Source organism: Podarcis pityusensis, assembly GCF_964106645.2.
Source record: "Podarcis pityusensis genome assembly, chromosome: 16".
NCBI lineage: Eukaryota > Metazoa > Chordata > Lepidosauria > Squamata > Lacertidae > Podarcis > Podarcis pityusensis.
In genome coordinates, this window is record NC_138041.1 from 40,667,334 (window position 1) to 40,689,670 (window position 22,337).

General features: G+C 48.2%; 2 protein-coding genes across 7 annotated transcripts in view; one reads left to right on the plus strand and one right to left on the minus strand.

Moving 5' to 3' along the window:
- ZNRF3 (zinc and ring finger 3) overlaps positions 1-22,337 on the minus strand; it is a 256,111-nt gene that overhangs the window by 152,749 nt on the left and 81,025 nt on the right. The window lies entirely within an intron of this gene.
- The window catches only part of KNTC1 (kinetochore associated 1), a 95,083-nt gene that overhangs the window by 61,371 nt on the left and 11,375 nt on the right, over positions 1-22,337 (plus strand). For 2 of the 3 annotated variants that reach the window (XM_080986583.1, XM_080986585.1), the window contains 12 exons: positions 421-510; positions 853-1,024; positions 3,204-3,262; positions 5,387-5,603; positions 6,943-7,016; positions 7,947-8,157; positions 8,886-8,995; positions 11,213-11,247; positions 11,747-11,825; positions 13,419-13,537; positions 14,048-14,183; positions 14,410-14,505. In XM_080986583.1, the coding sequence (XP_080842709.1) occupies positions 421-510; positions 853-1,024; positions 3,204-3,262; positions 5,387-5,603; positions 6,943-7,016; positions 7,947-8,157; positions 8,886-8,995; positions 11,213-11,247; positions 11,747-11,825; positions 13,419-13,537; positions 14,048-14,183; positions 14,410-14,505 (1,398 nt within the window). Of the gene's footprint in view, positions 1-420; positions 511-852; positions 1,025-3,203; positions 3,263-5,386; positions 5,604-6,942; positions 7,017-7,946; positions 8,158-8,885; positions 8,996-11,212; positions 11,248-11,746; positions 11,826-13,418; positions 13,538-14,047; positions 14,184-14,409; positions 14,508-22,337 lie in introns of those variants that run through there. The other variant, XM_080986584.1, reaches the window with a different exon arrangement.

Here is a 22,337-nt window from a genome sequence, read left to right on the forward strand (position 1 = left end):
TTCATTACAGAAGATAGATGCCCAACATTACAGTCTCCAAGAGTCACAAGTTGTGCTCAATTTGCTGTCCCTGCCACATGTGGTCATTGCATGCACTTAATAGCTGCATGTGAATTTGACCTTGGAATGGTTAGTATTTAACTTTGTTCCATCTAAACCAGGGTGTGAATCTGGTTAGCAAACCCTGGTTATGAGAGAACCTGGTTATCACTATCCATGGTTAAGGTCAGCAGGGGAAGGGCAAGGGGCATTCATGTTTGTGACAGCAGAGTCACTGAGTGGAGGGAGCATGAGCTTTGTTTCTGTCCTCAACAGCCTGATGTGTATTTGTTTTTATGAGCTTTATCTTCTGGGATTTATCCATTCCTTTTGGTTTGTTCTGTGTTTTTGTTTCCTGTTTGCTTCTAATCCCTGGAACAGCTTGATCCATATGACTATGAAAGGATTGAAAGTCTTCTGACAATCACAGAAAAGGCTGGTGTGGAAGCAGCAGGCATCTCTCTGAATCAGGTAAGATAATGAACTGAGCCAATTGACTTACGGAATTGCAATCTGGCTTTTAAATGGGGGATCTGTTTGAACTATGGATTACTCTAACCCAGTGCTGCATATATAATCCATTTTGAAGAGAACCTCTAGAATCCCCTAGAAGTTTCAAGTAATGCTTGTTACCAGAAACAAGTCGTACTGCTAGTCCATTTGAAAAGTTTGTACTTTACAGGCATTCTTCATAAATATTTTGTTAAGTAACGACATTAGTTCAGTCGCCCTGCCTGAATTTTATTCCAGAGTGTGTATATTTATCTTTTAAAAGCCAGCTCTGGAATGAGCATTTTGTCTTTGTCCCTCTAGGCCCTGAAGCTCATAAAAGTCCTGAAATCCTATAAAAGAACCTCCACTCCTGGAGACCTGGAGCATCAGTATGCCTTTGAACAGGCTATTCCTTTATCACCAGCTGCTCAAACCAGGCTGCCTTTCCACTTGATCTTCTTTAGAACATTGCAGTGTTTCTGGAAAATCATTTGTAAGTTTGCAAAAAATAACAAAACACCACTTTTTAAACCTTAAATGAAGAGAGATGCATTTAAAGAATTTTCCCTGCTTTCCTCAGCTGAAAAAAGCTCCCAGAACAGCTGGCAGCAATCATTAACTTAAAAGTAGCTTGCCCTCAGCCTCACAGTCTTACAAGACACAAGAGGAAAAGGGAGTAGGAAGGAGTGTGGGGCAGGGAGAAGTGAACTCAAGCACTCTGTGCATGGAACACAAGAAGAGCCTCCTGGATCAGGTCGCTGGTCCATCCAGTCCAACATCCTGTTCCCACTGGGGCAAACCCACAAACGGGACCCACACACAAGATCACTCTCCCTCCTCAGAGTTCCCAGCAACTGGTATTCAGAAGCATTACTGCGTCCAAGTGGGGAGGCAGAGCATGGCCCTCCTGGCTAATGGCCACTGATAGCCGCATCCAAGATGAATTTGTCTAGTCGTCTTTTCAAGCCCTCATGCTGGTGGTCCTCGTTGCCTCCTGTGGGAGCAAGTTTCATAGTTTAACTATGCACTGCATGGAAAAGTCCAGAATCTTCAAACATTCAGCTTCATTTGAACGTTCACAAGTTCTAGTGTTATGAGAGAGGAAGAAAAACTTTTCTTTATCCACTTTCTCTGTGCCATGCATAATTTTATAACCTATCATGCTACTTCTTATTCTCCTTTTCTGTAAAGTCCCCAGTGCTGCAACCTTTCCTTATAGGAGAGTTGCTCCATCCCCTTGATAATTGTGGTTGCAATTTCCTGTACTTTTTCCAATTCTACTTTTTTAAGGTGAGGCATGCAGAACTGCACACAGTATGTTTGCAAGTCTTCTTTCTGGCAGGAAAGCAAGCTCCCTGCAGCAGCTCATTCTTAGGCTGATGGTAAAGGTACATTTGCAGGTGTGGACGAGAGGATATTTGATTGACAGGATTACTCCTCCCACTGACTCAGATAGGCAGGGTTCTTTGATGTGTTCTGTCTCCCCCCCCCCCCGGGGGGGGTACTCAGGTACGCGGTACTGGCACTCTAGGGGGGTGGTTTAAAATGTGGCACTTCTGTAACAACTTAATGGTGAGTACCAGCACCTTTTTTTCTAGAAAAAGACACTGCACTGGCAAGCCTATGGGGCCCTGCGGAAAGTTCCCCCAACTCCAGCGGGTGCAGAATGCCGCAGCGAGACTCCTTACGGGGTCCTCGCTGCGAGATCACATTCACCCTGTGCTATACCAGCTGCACTGGCTCCCGGTGGAGTACAGGATCAGGTTGAAGGTGCTGGTTTTAACCTTTAAAGCCCTATACGGCCTAGGACCCTCGTACCTACGGGACCGCCTCTCCTGGTATGTCCCACAGAGGAACTTACGGTCTTCAAATAAAAACATCTTGAAGGTCCCAGGCCACAGAAAGGTTAGGCTGGTCTCAACTAGAGCCAGGGCTTTTTCGGCTGTGGCTCCAATCTGGTGGAACGCTCTGTCACAAGAGACTAGGGCCCTGCGGGACTTGACATCTTTCCGCAGGGGCTGCAAGACGGAGCTGTTCTGCCAGGCCTTTGGTCGGGGTTCAGTCTGACTCCCTCCCCCCTTTCATAAGAACTTGCATGAAAGTGGCTTCCCAATTTTTTCTCACAGGCCCATATAAGTTCAGCACAAACAGTTGGGCCTGGTGAGCATTTAAGGTCCCCAACCCTAATCTGCGGGTTGCCATCCGATTGGATTTTATTCTGATTCTGATCTGATTTGAGGATGTATTTTAATTGATTGTCTGATTTTATGTTAATGTATTATACATTTGATGTTAGCCGCTCTGAGCCCGGCTTCGGCTGGGGAGGGCAGGATATAAATAAAATTTATTATTATTATTATTATTATTATTATTTATTATACTTTTTTGAATAATTGGCATGGCTCTGTGGTGCTGTGCCATAAAAATGTTAGTGTTGAGGGGTCATCCGTAGCTCTGCCAGTTGATCTGGAGGCAAGATTACTTCTCCCCCTGGTTGGGGAGACGAAACGTGTGAAAGAGCTCAGCCTGTCTGAGTCAGTGGGAAGAGGAGTCATCCCGTCAATTGAATATCCTTGAGTCTGCTTCTCAAACCTTTTCAAAATTCATGGTAAGAGCCATTTTCTGTTTACTGATAGCATTTGGAAAATCATTTATGGCTTTTCTTTTTGTAGATCCAGAGCTCAGTGAGGAATCATTCCCAAAAATTCTCTTGATCTCCAAACTTTTGAAGGTAATGATGAGCATACTTTTGATTTTGTTTTAACTTGTGGAATTAGCTTGTTGCAAGATGAGATGAACGCAACACAAACTTAGGGGGCATCTTTCTAAAAGCAGATTAGGTAAATTCATGAAAGGCAGGCATATCAGCAGCTTTTAAAAGTGGCTCATAATTGGTAAGTGGACCCTCCATGCACAGTGGCAATTTACCTCTAAACATCAGTTGCTGGGGCAGACTTACTCCTTCCCCACAGGAGAGAGTGGCAAGGGCATCCAGGGATGCCATTCAGATGGGGTCTAAACCAATGGTATCCCCAGACACTCAAGCCAGCCCCTTCATCGGTATGGTCTGAGTTTTATTCCTTGGCTACATTAGAATATGACCAAATGGTGAGAGAGTGAGGTGGAAAGTATAGAACTGACATATCTAGAAGATCCTTTTTTCACATCATCTCCCCAATTCAAGGTGTTTAGTATTAGTGCACTAAGCCATAAACCGCTTGGAAGCCAAAGCCTGCAATTTACACTCAATTTACTTAACACAATTGTAATCTTACGTGCATGTCTGAAAAACAAACAAACAAATAGAAAAGAATGGAAAAAATAGGGGGGAAACAGAAGAAAAATGTCAAAAGGGGGCGGAAGAGCAGGAAAAATTATTGGCAAGCCTATCAGCCATTGCATTCACCCCAGGAGAGTGTTTGAGTGTGGTCAGACAGAGAGTGGGCCGAGCGAGAGCACGGAGAGCAATGGAGAGGTAGTTGGAGAGCACTTGCAGCTGGTCAGTGAGCATGGAGAAGGTGGTTGGAAAGTAAGCAGAGGTTCAGTCTGAGAGCATGGTCCCCAAACACAAGGCAGCTTCCTCCTCAATGGATGGGAAACCTAAACAGCAGAGACGTGTTCCCACACTGGAAGAGAAAGTGGCTGTGCTGGACTGCTTGAGGGATGGCATGTCTGCCTGCAGTGTGGCATGCAAATATGGCTGTAATGAATCCAGCATCTGTGCCATCAAGATCTGAGAGAAGGAAATGCACAGGGCTGTGGCAGCGATGAACCAGGTGTGTGACAAGGCCTTAGTCAAGACTAGAATGGCATTAAGCTTGTGGCTGGAAGGTGTGAACCAGAAATATGTGCCTGTTGATGGCCAAAAGCAGGGGGGCCAACTTGAATAAAACATTGGGGGGCCCAGGTAAGCCCCTCCCTGCATAATCAATCACAAGATGTGACACCCCATTTGAATGACAATGCCTATTAACTTTGGAGGGGGGCAGCCCCCTCAACTATTTTATTGGGGGGAACTGAAGGGACTCCAGCCCCTAGGAGTTGGCTGCTATGGCCAAAAGGCTTTTACCCTCTGCAAACTTGAAACCTTCCGCAGGATGCACAACCAACCTGTGAAGGAATTCAAAGGCAGCGCTTGTTGGCTTCACAGGTTTAGGAGCCATTTCAACCTCAAATATGTGCACATGACTGGGGAGGCTGTAACTGTGGACAGAGAGGCAGCAAAACTATTCCCTTGGCAATTAAAAGAGCTGCTTGGTTGGCATTAACCTGTGAGAGGGTCTTCTCAGTGGTCCCCTGTTTGTGGTCTGCCCTCCCTGTTGTGTGCTCCCTTCTTTATAACTTTTTAGAGGAATTTTTAAATGTTCCCATTTACCCAGGCATTTGATTTCTATTCCTGGTAATCTTGTGATTGTTCTTAGATATGTTTTATTTTTGTTGTATTGTTTTAAGGCTTGTGTGTTTGCCACCCTGGACTCCTTTAGGAGGAAGGGTGGGAGAGATAATTATTTTTATTATTTGTAGCCAGCATCTGCTTGTAAGAGTTTGGGAGGTATCTGCATATTTGGAGGGGGGGCCCAAGACTCGCAGTAGGTAGGTAGGTAGGTAGATAAATGGAGGAATACCAAAACAGCCAAAGGAGGACTGGGTGTGTTCAGTAGCTGTGAAATGCTAGCTGACAGGGGGAGGGAGAAGTAGAAAAGGGGACAGGGAGAATGGAATGTAGTGTTGGAAATCTGAGCAAGGAAACCCCACACTTAAGCATTTTGTTGCGCATCCCACTTGTAATACCTTTAAGTTTGTTGGATAGAAAGATCTCACACTGCCCTGTCAGTTTTTGTGCTCTTTTTTCAAGGTTTCACTGGATACCCTCTACACATCCGCAGCTAACCACCTGTTTCAAGAAAAACTGAAGCCGAAAATGCTGGAACGGGCAAGAACAGGATATTTGCTGACATCTAACAAGGAAATTGCCAAGACCATGCAGACCATTCAGTCTTACTTGTTGTCTATAGCTAATCCAGAATGGGCTACAGCGCTTGCCTACAAGATCCTGCAAGAACTTCCAGCAGGTTAGCGGGGAGTATAGTCTTTAAAAGGGCATTTTGCACATCAGTTACAGTGGTACCTCGGGTTACAAACACTTCAGGTTACAGACTCCGCTAACCCAGAAGTAGTACCTTGGGTTAAGAACTTTGCCCCAGGATGAGAACAGAAATTGCACGCTGGCGGCAGCGGGAGGCCCCGTTAGCTAAAGTGGTACCTCAGGTTAAGAACGGACCTCCGGAACAAATTAAGTTCATAACCAGAGGTACCACTGTACTTGAATTGATGCCCATATGGATAAAGGAAGCTGCCTTATTGTGGACCATATTAGTTGTCTAGCCTAGCATTGTCTACTCTGATAGCAGTTCTCCAGGATCCCAGGCAGATGAGGCTGTTTTGCTCTGCAAGAAGATGCTGGGGGTTGAAACTGGAACCTTCTACGTGCAAAGGAGATGGTCTTCCTCTCAGATATGCCACTTCCCAATATGCCTTCTAGTTCTGATTTATTCAGAATGTGAAATGCACTCCGTATTTTCTTTAAGGGAGCCTGTTGATTATTTATGCACTGGCAGACGAGTGATTCCTACACTCCCGTCTCTTCAAACCCCCACCTGTTTGCCCTTCTTAAGTGAATATTGTTTCCTGAAAGTTCATGACACGCTTGCATGGCTCCAGTCCTTGCTCTTTTTGAACTGTGGGGACTCCATTGGTTGCTAAGGGTTGTATCCAATATGTTACTTAGTGGTACACTGTTTTCTGCTGGAAAAATGTTTTGCGCCTACTGAACTTTGTTGCACAACAGATTCCACAATCTGCTGTACGGTGGCACCTCGGGTTAAGAACTTAATTCGTTCTGGAGGTTTGTTCTTAACCTGAAACTGTTCTTAACCTGAAGCACCACTTTAGCTATTGGGGCCTCCTGCTGCTGCTGCACTGCTGGAGCATGATTTCTGTTCTCATCCTGAAGCAAAGTTCTTAACCCAAGGTAATATTTCTGGCTTAGCGGAGTCTGTAACCTAAAGCATGTGTAACCCGAGGTACCACTGTACAACTTTTGCAATGGATTCTTTGTTGCACAGCGTTAAAACTCGCTCATCCACTTGAGCAAAAGCCTTTGCACTATTGGACAGAGAACAGGTCTTATACAGGAATATGGTGGAGCAGGCCAGGCCTCTTGTCTTGAGTGACTTCTTTATCTCATGGTCCCTTGTTACTTTCCACATTCCAGAGTTAAGCTTTGTCATTGCAACCAGACTTTCGCTGATGAATGCCAGCTCAAACAGTTTTGAGATCTAAGCAGGGAGGAAGGGGAAAGTGACTGAAAGAGTGCTTTAATGTCTTCTTTCTTTTCTTTTTTCCCTTCAGGATCCACCAAGGCCCAGACTTTGAAATTCTGTTGCAGTTTAGCTGAAACATGGCTGAAGAATACAAATGTGACGGTATTAACTCTTGCACCAGAAGCCTGTTATCAATATTTAGAGAACAAGTTTGAATTACACACATGTGCGTGTATAAGTAAAATAACATGCCATTTCTCAGATTCTGCTCCACTGGTGAGACCAGGAAACAGAACCAGGGGCTGTGGCTATGCAGATAAGAGGAGGCTTGATTCCAAGTGGTTGGGATCACTGGAGACAGGGAGTGCACTTTACTTTCTCTCCCCATTTGTTCCTATGGTCAGAAGTCGAGTACGGTACTGGTGGGTATTGGTGCCATAGGGCACAAACCCTTCCCTTCATTACTGACACTGAGTTGCCTTATCCACGCTGGCAGGGACTTTGCAGAGATGTACAGTCTGTCTTCCAGCAGAGCATGCATGTGTCTCTTCACACAAATGCTGCCTTTCATAATGACAGACAGTATGCTAGCTTTTTGGTTTGGTTGGTTGGTTTTTCCCCCCTTACAAAGCACATAAAGCTGTGTGCTGTACAACCATTTTTTAAGTGTTATAAATTTATTAAAATCTTCAATAAAAATGATATTAAAACAAAACATTTAGAAAGAACCCCACAGAGCAGCCCACACCCACAGATGTGATACAAAGGAAAAAAGTACCTGGAGGGGAAAGAGAGATGGAGAAAGTTCCAGGAGAAGAGAAGCCATGGGGTATTTTGGCCCAGCTGAGGCAGTGAAGTGGGTTTGTGCCTTCTTGCTTCTGCAGCATTCAGGGAGTTCAGGAAGAGAAGGACATATGTAATAACCTGAAATAAGCTGTCACAGTAAGATGCAAGCTTTGCACGCAGCAGTTGAATTTACAGGTTTTACTGGCAATCCCTTCTTATTAGCTTATTGTTTTCGTTTTTCCATTTGTTTGTTGATGCAGCCTGTTAGCTCTGCTTGTAAATGAAATGTTCTGTCTTCCGATAAAGGATGACTCTCGTGAAAAGGCCCGAGTGCATCTGAAGAAGCTGCAGATGCAACGCCAGAGATCTGCTACTGAGGCTGTACTTGCAGAGCACAAGCTGCACTCTGAGAGCCATCAGAAGCTCATTGGAAAACCTGCAAATCTGGTTGTTTTGCTTTATCAGCACAGCAGCATATCCGAAAGATTTCAGAATCCATCTGGCAGAAATTACCCAGGTTAGGTCACACCTCTCTTACCTTCTGTGAGAGCCCGCATTTGCCTGGGACGCTTATAAAAGCAGCGCTCCTGCGGACCAGACAGTACTGTTCCCACTCAGCTACCAAAAAAGGCTAGAGGCAACACAAGGATTCTCTGTTTGCACACCTTTCTTCACAATTAATTGGCTTGACTAAGGTCCTTTGTCAGAAAGGTGGCCTGTTAATATTTTCATTAATAAATAAAATAATAGTGTTTTGTTTGTAGCCCCCCCCCCCCCCCCCGCCGACAAAAGCTTTTACTACTGGCTTCCTGACAAACTAGTGGTACCTGGGCAGAGCAATGGCTTAAAAACTGTGCCTGGAAACTTGACTCCCCCCCCCCCCCTATTAAATTTCTATACTGCCCTTCATCAGAGGATCACAGGGCAGTTTACAATATAAAAACACAACAATACGTAACAGTAACAAACAAAAGCAATAACTGCCCCCACCCAGTTTAAAAGGCCATAGACTGTTAAATCATCCAAAGGCCTGGGAGAAGTCCTCAGCATCTTATCAGGCAAAGCAGCTTCCTTGAAATATGGCTTGCCTGCAACTGCCCATTATCCTCTGCGATGCCTGTTCATAGGAAGGTGTAAGGCACATTCTCATTTTATTTATGTTGGGCACTGGTGCATTCTGAACAGTGTGTATACAAGCTGGAATGAGGATTTTGTCATAAAAATACTGTGTCTCTCTCTGTCTAGATATCCATGCAATGGCTAAAGAAATAGCTGAAATTAACAACTTGGATATGGAGAAAATACGGAATATGCTATTAGAAAAATGGCTATGTCCAGGTGTGCCCCCAACAGACGTAAGTGTCCCTTTGGAAAGAGGACTCCGTCATATTGCATCTCCTGTATTGGTAGCAATCTTCTTAGAGTGCATAGTGCACGTTCAACTACACTCAGCTTCCCCTTGTCTGTGTATAATGAAGACTTAAGAGGACATGATAACTTCCTCCCAAATTTCCCAGCGCTTCCACTTTGTTGATCAGTTCCTAACTCTTGGTGAGGACCAGATGTAAGATAGATGACCCCCGTGTAGCTTCTACCACCTTCCTTTTCTCGAAACTAAAAGCCCCCAGATGCTTTAGCCTTTCCTCACAGAGAAGTATGAATGGTGCCCAGATCAGTGTGAATGCCATTTTTTGCATTTTTTCCTAGTTTTTAATTATCTTTTTTAAAAAATTAAAAAATCAGTTGATATGTTCACACCAACACCCTTGGAAAGGGCTCAGTCTTACAAATTACTTGTTGTATTACTGGACCAATGAGGTGGAGAGATGGGGACAAGGGGCACACACTGAAACTAGATTCTTAGAAACTGCCTAGATCTCATAAAATCATAGAATCTTAAAGTTGGGAGGGACCCAAAGGTCATCTAGTCCAACCCCCTGCAGTGTAGAAATCTTAGCTAAAGCATCCATGACAGATGGACAGTATTCCAGGTGTGGTCTCACCAAGGCAGAATACAGTAGGACTATTACTTCCCTTGATCTGGACACTACACTTCTGTTGATGCAGCCTGGAATAGCGCTAGCTTTTCCCCCTGCTGCATCACACTGTTGACTCATGTTAAGCTTGTGGTCCACCCAGACCCCTAGATCCTCTTCACATGTACTGCTAGTAAGCTAGGTGTCCCCCATCTTATATTTGTGCATCTGGTTCTTCCTGCCAGAGTGCAGAACCTTACCTTTGTCCCTGTTGAAATTCATTTTGTTAGCTTGGACACAGTTCTCCAATCTGTTAAGGTCATTTTGAATTCTGATTCTGTCTTCTGCAGCATTAGCTACCCCTCTGTTTGGTGTCATCTACAAATTTGATAAGCACCCCCTCCGTTCCATCATCCAAGTCATTTATAAAGATGTTGAACGACAATGGGCACAGGAGTTTGTTCGTTTAAAGTTTTATAAATCTCCTTTTAGGATACCTATCCTCACATGGCAGCTTCCATACAGTATTAAAATACAGAAACCCAAATATTACAAAATCCTTAAACCATATTTAAAACAAAATCAGAAACCAGCACAATAGCATTTAAGAGCCAACCTAGCAGTTCGAAAGCACGTCAAAGTGCAAGTAGATAAATAGGTACCGCTCCGGTGGGAAGGTAAACAGCGTTTCCGTGCGCTGCTGTGGTTCGCCAGAAGCGGCTTAGTCATGCTGGCCACATGACCCGGAAGCTGTACGCCAGCTCCCTCGGTCAATAAAGCGAGATGAGCGCCGCAACCCCAGAGTCAGCCACGACTGGACCTAATGGTCAGGGGTCCCTTTACCTTTACCTTTAAGCTTTAAAAACCACATAGTCAATTATATGCAGCTGCAAGCCCTTTGAGTAAACTGCCCAGGTGTGGTCATGATGTCTTTGAGCTGTGGAAAATGCAAGACATTTGGATTGGAATACTCCTGAGTAACTGTACACACTTTCCAGGATTATTTGGAAGTTTCCTCTTTCTTTGGTGGAAAGTGCCACAGCTCAGTGGTAGAGTGTCTGCTTTGTAAGCAGAGGTTCTAGGTAGGCCTGGGAAAGACTTTATTCTTGAAAGCCTGGCGAGCAGCAGCCAGACAGTAGACAAGACCAGGGGTCTGACTCAGGAAACATAGAAAGTCACCTTTGAGGATTAGGATGTCAAGATTTGGGATTCTCTGTTCTTAGATCAGTTCCTGAGTTCTGTGTTCAGGAGAGTAATCTGCAAATCACAACCCAGTCGTAGCCGTGCCAATTTCTAGTTTTAACACAACACAGTCAGTTGGGAAATAATCTGCATCTGCAAGTGTAAATGTATGTTTGGGGTGGGATATACTCAGCTCAAATGCACACAGCATTTGGAAGTTGCCAGAAAGGCAGAGCCCCAGTTAAAATGCAGCAAAATATATCACCTGCTAAGCAGGTTCTCTTCCCCACCCCCATGGTGCAGTAAACTATTGGGCTTTGGCCTGACCGAACCTCTCAGTCTTGTCACTGAAAACTAGTTTTCCAAAACCACCCTCTTCTACTTTCCATTTACTTTCCCATATCTTTTTAAAAGGTTTTTGAAAATATCCAAGATGAAGACTTTAAGAGGTAGGACTTTGTTCTGATGCAACCCTCTGGTTGGTTGGTTGGTTGGTTGGTTGGTTGGTTCATTCTACCTTGGGATTCAGGCTTGGGGGAGCCCTTGGGGAATATATCCTAATGTGAGTAGGGGCTTGCCAAGGAAGTGTAACCCCCACTCACTGGACCTCTTCTTCTGTGCCCAATCTGCACAACTTCCCAGAGGGAGTTGCTGCTATGTCTCCCTCACTCTTGCATGTTGGAGGGGCCAGGTGAGCAGATAGCAACAGCAAGGAAATGGATCTGCAGGACCAGGAGGCCTCAGAGGTTGGGGGTGGGCCCTCTGTAGTGCTGTGGGCTTCAGCAAGCACCCCTGGCACTGACTACAGGTTTCCTTTAAAGACTTGTTCTTCAGTAAGTTATTGATTTCATCATGTACGATGGAATTAAAATGTCAGCTTTACACACAGTGAAACAAACCACTTTAGTGCAATCTGGAGTTCCCATTAATTTTTTAATTTTTTTCCAGAGTTCTCTATCTCTTACAGCATGGCCCAGTGGATAACCACTTGAGAATCCTTTATGAATGTACGGTATCCACAACTTCAGTAAGTTATTTGTGTGTGTATTATAGATGCAGTGGCTGGACATTTTATGCTGCACAAATTCTCTACTTCAGAACTAATTGATGGGGGGGTGGCACTGGAGTCCCAAGTCTGAGCTAGAATTTGAACACAGTGGCCGGGATCCAAAGAGCTACTGTTAAGCACATCTATGGCCTAAAATAATTCATGACTTCCTCTCACAGAACCTACTACCCCTTGTCATAACACTTATCTGCTCTTGAAACCTCCTTCAAAAAAGGTTTGCCATGCAGCATGGCAGGCGGCTGTTTGAGAAACAGAGAAACATAAGCCCTAAATCCCCTTCAGTGCATGGAATTAAAGCTATTCTTGGCCCATAACTACTGGATTCTAGCTTTGAACTATATCTTCAGCTAGAGCATCAGAAGAGACTGCCGGATCAAGCCAATGGCCCATCAAGCCTGGCAACCTGATCTCAAATTGGCCAAGCAGATTCCTGTGGGAAACCTGCAAGCAGAACCTGCACACAAGAGCACTCGCCTCCAGTAACTTGCAAAGAAAGAATATAGACTGCTGCCTTTTACCTGGTCATACTCAGCTCTGACTGGCAGGAGCTTTCGGGGACTGAGCCCAGGACCTTAAGTTTACAAAGCCAAGGATGGGGAATCCAGCCCTTCAGCTCACATCACCCCTGACCGTTGGCAGGGCTGACTGGGGCAAATAGAAGTTGGAGTTCAACAGCAGCTGGAAGACCAAATTGTTCCTATCCTTTTACTAAGCTGTGGTCTGGTGCAAAAAACAAATGCTGCTGGCTCCATAACTTTGCAAATTTATCAATCCCTAAGTTGTTTTGTTTCAATTATTTTATTTATTTTTGAAAATTTTAATGCTGTTAGCTTTGGGAGTGAACACTGAAAGTGTATGAAAGAAAATTTAAAACAATTTCACAAAATAACATACAAGTTTAGACATTATTTTGATGGTTTGAAACTAGCTGCAGCAGCAACTGAAGGCGGTAGAGTAGGTTGAATGAATGTAATTTCTAAAAGCACAATGGAGATAAATGGGCATCCTTCAAAAGATCATTTCAGGGCCATGGCAGAAAAGGTCCTGCATCCTGTAGCTGGCAGCCTGGCCTCTCTAAATCTTGGAACTTGAAGCAAGTCCTCGTCTGCTGTGTAATTTGGGGGAGGCATACATGGGCAAAGGCCTCAGTTGGCACCTTGAATTGAACTCTGAAACCAGTTGCTAGGCAAGTTGCTGGATAGGTCAATGCCGGTTTGGGTCTGTGAATCAGGAGCTGGGGCTCTAGCCCACTTGGTATCCTAAACTGTCTTCAGTGGCATCAATGTGGCAGTTTACTTCAACTGTAATATCCTCTCATTCAGTGAGCAGGTTCTTGCAGGGCTAGTTTCAGCAATATTTTCACTCGGCAGCTATCCTTTGGAAGAATGGAACTTTTTGCAAATAGTCAGGAATAGCATCTCCCTCCACCCCCAGCACCATTATATAAAAAAAGCCAAATAAACCATGGAAAAGATACTGTATAGTTTATTAATAGTTTAGTGCTTTAAAAATAATAATTCTGTATTCTTTTCATCCCCCTCCCTATTTTAGCCTATTGGAGTAAACAAGTTGACCTTTGCTCACAGAAGCCGGGCTCTCAAGTGTCTGCTCTGCCTGGCGGACCCTTGTGCTGTTGAGACCCTCTTCAAAAAACCCCTAGAGGAAGTGAGGTAAGCAGAGTCTTGTTTTCCTTCAGACATTCAAAATGCCAACCAGTGATGAAGTTTCATTCAATTTCCCCAAACACCTTGTTGGCTCCCATCCACGGCATGTGCAGCGCTGACAGTGCTGCCGACATGAAAGCCTCCCCCACCCTTCTCCCAAGGAATTCAAGGTGGAATGTGTTGTGAGATGGCAGGCAGATCAATCACCCAAGGCTGAGCAGGAATTTAAACCAGAGCCACCACATCACACTGGCAGATTTAAGAAGCTAAGATCCAGCCAGTGCATGGACGAAAGCCGGGTCCTGAATTCCATGCAACAACTCAGTGAAATTTTAGCATTTGAAAAAGGGCCCTGCATGCACAGTTTTGGATCAGGGAAGGAAAACACACCGTTTCTCATCTAGCTTAGTTTGGCTGCACAGACTGTTTGCACACAGCTGTCTTTATTAGAAGTTTGTAGCATTTTGGTTTCCCTGTTGTGAACCTCTACAATAAATGCACATTTCTTTTTAATAGGAATTTCCTGAAATGCTTAATTTTCCTTGCTCAGTTTGAAATTCTGAATATCCCATACACCTACTCAACGTTTCATAGCACTCCCAAGGAAGGAATGATCAAAGGCTTGTGGAAGAACCATAACCACGAACCCATGGTAATATGGCAGGCGGTTGGAGATTGGAGGGGACATATCTTTTTCCTCATGTTGTATCTTTTTTAATGCACAGCGGTATTCAGGACATTATCAGGTACACAGAGAAGAGTAAGAAGTGTTTAACTCCTACGTTACTGATGAACAGCAAAAGTTTTCTCTGCTTTGGAATGATTCACAGTAACATGGTGTTCAATAAAAAATAAAATAATTTACTCATTGGTTTCAGGCAGTGAAACTTGTGGCAGAGCTTAGCTTGGAATATAAAGTGCACGATCCTTTACTCTGGAATGGTTTGCTTCAGAAGCTAATTAGTTTCAACAAGGTAAGACTTCTTTGGAGAGGGAAAGGTCCCTCTATGTTTTGGTGTCCTGTGACAAAAGCTTCCTAGTGCTAGTGCAGGTTTGGGCTCTAGTTAGTTAAATTTTACAGATTCAGGTACGTAGCCGTGTGTCAGGACTGGTCGTTGTCCTCTTCAGATCACCACACAAACGCTTCTTGTTCTTTTATAACTTTATATTGTGTATTAACAAAACAATCTTATAAACGGTTCTTAACGGTTCTTATTCTTCCTCAGAGTCACTTATTTCAGATACCTTCTGAGCTCTGCTTCTCCATGACCAGCCACTCTCAAAATGGCGAAGGCTTTCCCGCTCTTTTTTCTAACCTCCTGGCTAGAGCTGTATCTCCCCTCCTCCGAATCTGAGCTAGAACTGAACCCTTGCCTTGCCTGGGAACAGCCGGTCCCTCCCTGTTGTTCCTGTTGCTCTTTTCTATTAGATTCACTGCTCTCCTTCCGCCCTTGGGGAATGCTTTCTCCCTCTGAGAAACTGGAAACTTCTAACTCTTCCCTGACACCGTGTTGGTCTGATGCAGTTGAAATATATATATATATACAGGTCGGACAGAAACAATATAAATTAAAAGCTTTTGCAGATGACCTGGTTTTGACCCTGCAGGAGCCAGAGTCTAGTACGAAAAGAGTATTACAACTGATTCATGACTTTGGTCGGGTGGCGGGATTCAAATTAAATAAACAGAAAACTAAGGTTTTGGGGAAAAACCTGACAGATACAGAGTCAGAACGGTTTCAGAAAGAGACAGAACTTAATGTGGTTAAAAAAGTAAAATACCTAGGGGTAAACATAACAGCAAAAAATCTAAGTCTATTTAAGGACAATTATGAAAAGTGTTGGGCAGAAATCAAGAGAGACTTAGATAGTTGGACAAAATTGAAATTTTCTTTGTTAGGCCGAATTGCTGCTATCAAGATGAATGTATTGCCAAAGATGTTGTTTTTGTTTCAAACACTTCAGGTCTTGGACAGGACGGAGTGCTTTCAGAAGTGGCAGAGAGATATTTCTAAATTTGTCTGGCAGGGCAAAAAGCCCAGAATTAAGTTTAAGATATTAACTGATGCGAAAGAAAGAGGGGGCTTTGCCCTGCCAGATTTAAAGTTGTACTATGAGGCCGCAGCGTTCTGCTGGCTAAAAGACTGGCTACTTCTTGAGGACACTGACGTGTTGGATCTGGAAGGGTTTAACAATACTTTTGGATGGCATGTGTCAGGGGTTCAGGAGCAGAGGCAAGGGCAAGGGAGGAAACAGAGAGCGAGGGGGAGGAGGCAGAAGAAAAGATGAGTGATGACGACGACCCGAGATCTCCGAGTCTTTCCAGTGAATCAGAAGATTCACAGAAAGGAGCACCAGTGGCCAGGGCAAGGGGGGAGCCTAGGGGGACACCCCAGGAAGATAGAGCCAGAGGGGACTCAGAGGGGAGCAGTTGGAAATCGGGACCAGCGTCACCGCCAGAGAGCAGGGAAGAGGAAGGGCGCCAGGGATCAAGCGCTGGCAGCTCACAACAGGGGGGAGGGCACGAGTCAGGAGTGGCCACACCTCCATCGGGGAGCGAAGAAACGGTCAGACGGAAGGTGGAAGGTTGGGCGCGCGCGCCAAGTTCAAATGCACAGGAAGGTGACGCAGTAGGCAGCCCGGAAAGGGAGCCAGGTCCTAAAGCCCGCCGAAAGGAGGGAGAAGAGTCAGGGGGGTCAGCGTCAGCGTCAGAGGAATCCCGGAAGGAAGAGACCCCGGGGGGCAGAGGGACCCAGAGAAGAACAGTCAGGCGGAAAAGGTGGAGCAAGGCTAGGATATTAAGTTGGTGTACAAGGGGCGGAGACTCAGATGGAGCTTCGCCGATCTAACCATTAGACGTAGGGTTGCACGCAGCAGCTTGAGAATGGAAACTGTAACTCAATAAAGACTTTTATTTAATGATCGCTGGCTAGCGTGATCCTCTGTGAGCTAGGATCTGGAAGCAACTCTGACAGTAAGCTCCATCCCTTAAATTGTGGGCATCTACAGCCTCGCAGAGAGGAGAGAAAGCGGGTGCCTACTAGCGAGCTCACGAACGGCAGACAACATGACGGCCGAACAGCAGATAGCGGAACTCAGAGAAGCAGTGTCGCGCCTGAATGCCGAGGCTCTTGCATCCAGGAAGAGAGAGGAGGACGCAGCTGCCGCCTACAGGGATCTCCAGGTCAGGTTGGAAGTGCTTACGAAGCAAGGGCAACTGACACCCAAACCGGAGGGGATTGGGTTGGGGAGACGAACAGGCGGTCTGGTCTCTCACTTCGATGGGAATTTGCAACAGTACCCCAACTTTAGAGCAGATGTAATGTGTGCACTGCAACTGCTGAACAAAGACTTTAGAGATGAGCAAGAGAAGGTGGGATTCATCATGTCCCATTTGCATGGAGATGCTAAAGCATGGCTGCGCAATTTGTGGAGAGATAAGGATCCGGCGCTCCAAAATGCGGATGCCTTTATTAAAGCGATGGATGGGTGCTTTTTATCAAGCATTGACGTGGATCTTGCTCGGCAGCAGATACATGGACTGAAGCAAGGGAGGGCCAGCGTAAGGCAGTACCATGCCCGCTTTTTCGCTTTGGTCAGTGCTCTGGAATGGGACAGAGATTCGGCTCCTGTAAGAGACCTGTTTTGGGAGGGATTGCACGGCTCGGTTAAGGATGAAATTGCGAGGGGGGAGAGACCCCGGACCACGCAGGAGATCGTTCAGAGGGCGCTGGCGGTGGGGGTGCGGCTGGAAGAACGTCCGTGGAGCAGTGGCGAAGGGCGTGGAGGGCGCGAACCAGCCAGGGGCTCCTCCTTCCTTCCCAGAGAAGCAGCGCGTGCGCAATCCACGCCTCCGCCAGGAGGAGGAGCGGAACCTATGGAGGTTGGAGGTGCAAGGGCTCAGTCAGCAGCCAGAGCCCTAGCACCGGCAGCAGTGAAAGCGAAGCCTCCTAGAGGGAACAGGAAGTGTTACATCTGCGATGATCCACAGCATATGGCGAAAGAGTGTCCCCAGAGGCTCCACAAGCACACTGCAGCCTCAGCAATGGTAACTGCAGCAACGCAGCAAGGACAACCACAGCAGGGAAACGACGGAGTCTGGTTGGAGGAAGAGGCACTGGGGCCCAGCCAGACGTGTCAGTGAAGCAGTCCCCAGAGATTTTACAGCCCATGGACCCCCTCCCGCCCAAACCAGTAGTGAGGCTCACCGCGTCGCTCCAGCTGCCCAATGGAATCACCATGGACGTGCCAATCACCATTGACTCCGGAAGCAATGCGGACTTTATAGGGCAGGACTTTGTCGACCGGCACGCTATACAGTTGCTGCCTGCCACGCTGCCCCTGCAGGTTGTCACGGTGGATGGCAGGGAGCTGCTAGGGGGGCAAGTGGTGAAGCAGACGCCACCAATGGTGATGCGACTTGGGAATCACAGGGAAATCATCAGCTTCAATGTCACTCAACTATCGGACACGCCCATTGTATTGGGCATGAGTTGGCTGGACAAGCACAGCCCGACGCTGGCTTGGTACCAGAGGCAGCTGACCTTCGGCTCTTCCTTTTGCGCTGAACACTGCATCGTGCCCAGGCAGGAAGGAGAGGAAGAGGAGTCACAGCGGCAGCTAGGCACGCTGCAAGCGGTTCCCCACAAGTACGCAGAATTTTTGGAGGTTTTCTGCGAGAAGGAGGCAGACAGGCTACCCCCCCCACAGACCATATGACTGCAAAATTGACCTGCTGCCGGGGGCGGCGCTGCCCAAAGGGAAGCTGTATTCCATGTCTGAGGACGAACTGCAGGAACTCAAAGAGTTCATAGATCATAATTTGGAGCGCGGTTTCATCCGAGAGTCCAAGGCAGCGGGGGGCAGTCCGGTATTCTTTGTTAAGAAGCGGGACACGCCCCAAAAAAGACTTGTAGTGGACTATCGCATCTTGAACAGTGTGACCAAGCCATCGGACTTCCCCATGCCCCGAATCGACGACCTCCTCGCAAAGGTACGGAAGGGCAGAGTGTTCACCAAGTTGGACCTGCGAGGGGCATACAACCTCATTCGCATGCGGGAAGGAGATGAGTGGAAGACAGCCATGTTCACGCCCCTGGGCACCTACGAATATAGAGTTATGCCTTTTGGATTGCAAAATGGCTCCCACGTTTTTCAAGCTTTCATGCATCACGTGTTGGCGGGGCTCCTCTACAAGACGTGCGTCTGTTTCTTGGATGACATCCTGATCTTTTCGGAATCGCAGCAGGAGCATGACAGACACGTCAAGGAAGTGCTGAGCAGGCTACAGCAACATAGGCTTTACGCCAAGCTGGAGAAGTGCCAATTCGACGTGACGGAGGTGGATTTCCTGGGCTACAAGTTGTCTGATAAAGGGCTCGCCATGGACAGCGCCAAGGTCCGAGCAGTGTTGGATTGGAAAAGCCCACGCAACCGGAAGGAGGTCCAACGGTTTGTCGGCTTCGCGAACTTCTATCGCAAGTTTATCAAAGGCTTTGCGATGCAGACAGCGGCCATCACGGACACGCTCAGCTCCAAGAAAAAGAAGTTCATCTGGACAGAGCAGGCGGAGCAGTCCTTTCAGGCACTCAAGCGTCTCTTCGCGTCGGAAGAGCAGCTGCTTCATGTCAACCCCAGCAGGCCGATGAGGGTGGAGACAGACGCTTCGGACAGAGCCGTGGGAGCAGTCCTGCTGCAGAAAGACCCGCAGGGGGTTTGGAGGCCGGGAGCGTTTTACTCAAGGAAGCTCAGCAAGTCCGAACAGAACTACACCATCTGGGACAGGGAGTTGCTGGCCATTCATGCAGCGTTCAAAGCGTGGAGGCACTTCCTGATCGGCGCCAAGCACACGGTGCAGGTCTGCACGGACCACAAGAATCTGGAGCACTGGCGCACGGCACAGTTCCTGAACCAGAGGCAGATACGTTGGGCTGAGTTCTTTGCGAATTTCGACTTCCGAATACAGTATGTCCCGGGGGACACCAACATCATGGCGGATGCTCTCTCCCGTAAGCCACAGTATCTGGAGGAGGCAACGCCAGCGGCCGCCATGCACATCTTCGCACCGACAGTGTGGGCGTGCGCGGCGGCAACAGTTGACCTGGATGTGGTGCGACGAGCGTTGCAGGATGACTCCTTCGCGCAAGCAAAGATGGCAGAGGTGCACAGGGGCACGGCAGCGACCGACGGGTTCCAGCTGCGAGATGGTTTGCTCATCCGTAAAGGGGCCATCTACGTGCCGGGAGACGAACTTCGCGCCAAGGTACTGCAGCAGCTGCACGACGCGCCCACTGCCGGGCACTTTGGCAAGGAGAAGACGGTGGAATTAGTAGCCAGAGACTTCTGGTGGCCCGGAATGAGAGGGGAAGTCGCGGACTACGTGGCGAGGTGTGACACCTGCCAGAGGTCCAAACCAGTGCACAGACCGCCGGCCGGACTGCTGGAACCGCTGCAAACTCCGTTCGAACCATGGGAGAGAGTGGCCCTGGACTTTGTCACGGATCTGCCCAGCTCGAGGGGCAAGACGGCTGTGCTGGTGGTGGTGGACTTGTTCTCCAAGATGGCACATTTCATTCCGTGTGCGAAGGTGGCCACGGCGGAACAAACCGCCAAACTGTTCATAGACCACGTGTTCAAGGTTCACGGTCTGCCGCGGTCTATTCTGTCCGACCGAGGGCGACAGTTCATCTCGAACTTCTGGCAGAGGCTGATGGGCTTCCTGAACGTCAAGATCAACCTGGCGTCGGCTAGACACCCGCAGACCAACGGGCAAGCGGAGCGGGTCAATGCCATCATGCAGCAGTACCTGAGATGTTATGCGAATCAACAGCCTGCGACGTGGGTGGATTACCTGCCTCTCGCCGAGTTCGCCTACAACAACACGAAGCACGTGTCCACGGGGGTCACGCCGTTCTTCGCCAACAACGGGAGGCACCCCAGAACCTTCCCGGGACTGGAAAGAATGGGGGAGGGGGAGCCGCAGACAGCAGATGCGTTCGCGTCGGAGTTGCAGGAGGTCCACGATCAGCTGCGGCGGCACCTGGAGCTGGCTAAACACGCATACAAGGTACAAGCGGACAAACACAGAAGGGTTGGCGAAGAGATCCATGTGGGAGACTGGGTCTGGTTAGCAGCCCACGCAGTGCCGGCCAGGTCGTTGGCGAAGAAGAAACTAGGGCATAAACAACTGGGGCCCTACCAAGTCGAAGAACAGGTCAACCCGGTGGCTTTCAGGCTGGCTCTTCCGGAGGGTTCCAGAATGCATCCGGTGTTCCACAGGTCGGTGCTCACTCCCTACAAGGCACCTCACAGGTTTCAGGAACCAGGAACGGCACCGGGTCCGCTCCGAGAGAGAACCGGGCAAGGGGGAGTGGCACAGGAGGAGCGCATCAACGAAGTCACGGAGATTTTGGACTCCAGATGGGGGGAAGAGGGGGTAGAATACCTTCTCGCCAAGGAGGGCACCCCGGCCAGTGCCAACAGCTGGGTGCCGGGCTACGCTTTAGACGAACCTCTGCTCAAAGAAGAGTTTCATGCCCTCTTCCCACATAGGCCAATGCCAGCAGACTTTTTCGACGACTGGCTTTTCACGCCCACGCTTTCAGCCAGCACGTTCCGGGGGTTCGACTCGGACGAGGAACCGACACGAGACGCCCGTTCCCCGGAGGGGTCACCCTCGGGATCTGCTTCAGAACCCTCGTATTGGTGGGATGATCGACCAGAGGAGCAGTTCCGCAGAAGGTGGCTGGAGGGTCCAGGACGAGCAACGTCTCCAGAAGGCAACGAGGGAGAGACGGACATGGACGTTTTCGGGGACGACCCGGGTTTCGAGCACGGCGGCACAGAGATGGAAGCGGAGGTGACCGTCGTCAACGAGAGCAGGGAGGAAGAACCGGAAGACTTCGGATGGCGGCCCGCCACGGGAAGCGAACTGTATCCGACATTCGTCCCCCTGACACGGCAGCACCCAGATCCCGCACCGGAAGGAGGGGAGGGGGGAAGAGGGGGCTTCGAGGGGGGGATGGATGTCAGGGGTTCAGGAGCAGAGGCAAGGGCAAGGGAGGAAACAGAGAGCGAGGGGGAGGAGGCAGAAGAAAAGATGAGTGATGACGACGACCCGAGATCTCCGAGTCTTTCCAGTGAATCAGAAGATTCACAGAAAGGAGCACCAGTGGCCAGGGCAAGGGGGGAGCCTAGGGGGACACCCCAGGAAGATAGAGCCAGAGGGGACTCAGAGGGGAGCAGTTGGAAATCGGGACCAGCGTCACCGCCAGAGAGCAGGGAAGAGGAAGGGCGCCAGGGATCAAGCGCTGGCAGCTCACAACAGGGGGGAGGGCACGAGTCAGGAGTGGCCACACCTCCATCGGGGAGCGAAGAAACGGTCAGACGGAAGGTGGAAGGTTGGGCGCGCGCGCCAAGTTCAAATGCACAGGAAGGTGGCGCAGTAGGCAGCCCGGAAAGGGAGCCAGGTCCTAAAGCCCGCCGAAAGGAGGGAGAAGAGTCAGGGGGGTCAGCGTCAGAGGAATCCCGGAAGGAAGAGACCCCGGGGGGCAGAGGGACCCAGAGAAGAACAGTCAGGCGGAAAAGGTGGAGCAAGGCTAGGATATTAAGTTGGTGTACAAGGGGCGGAGACTCAGATGGAGCTTCGCCGATCTAACCATTAGACGTAGGGTTGCACGCAGCAGCTTGAGAATGGAAACTGTAACTCAATAAAGACTTTTATTTAATGATCGCTGGCTAGCGTGATCCTCTGTGAGCTAGGATCTGGAAGCAACTCTGACAGCATGCATACTTATGGTATGACAAG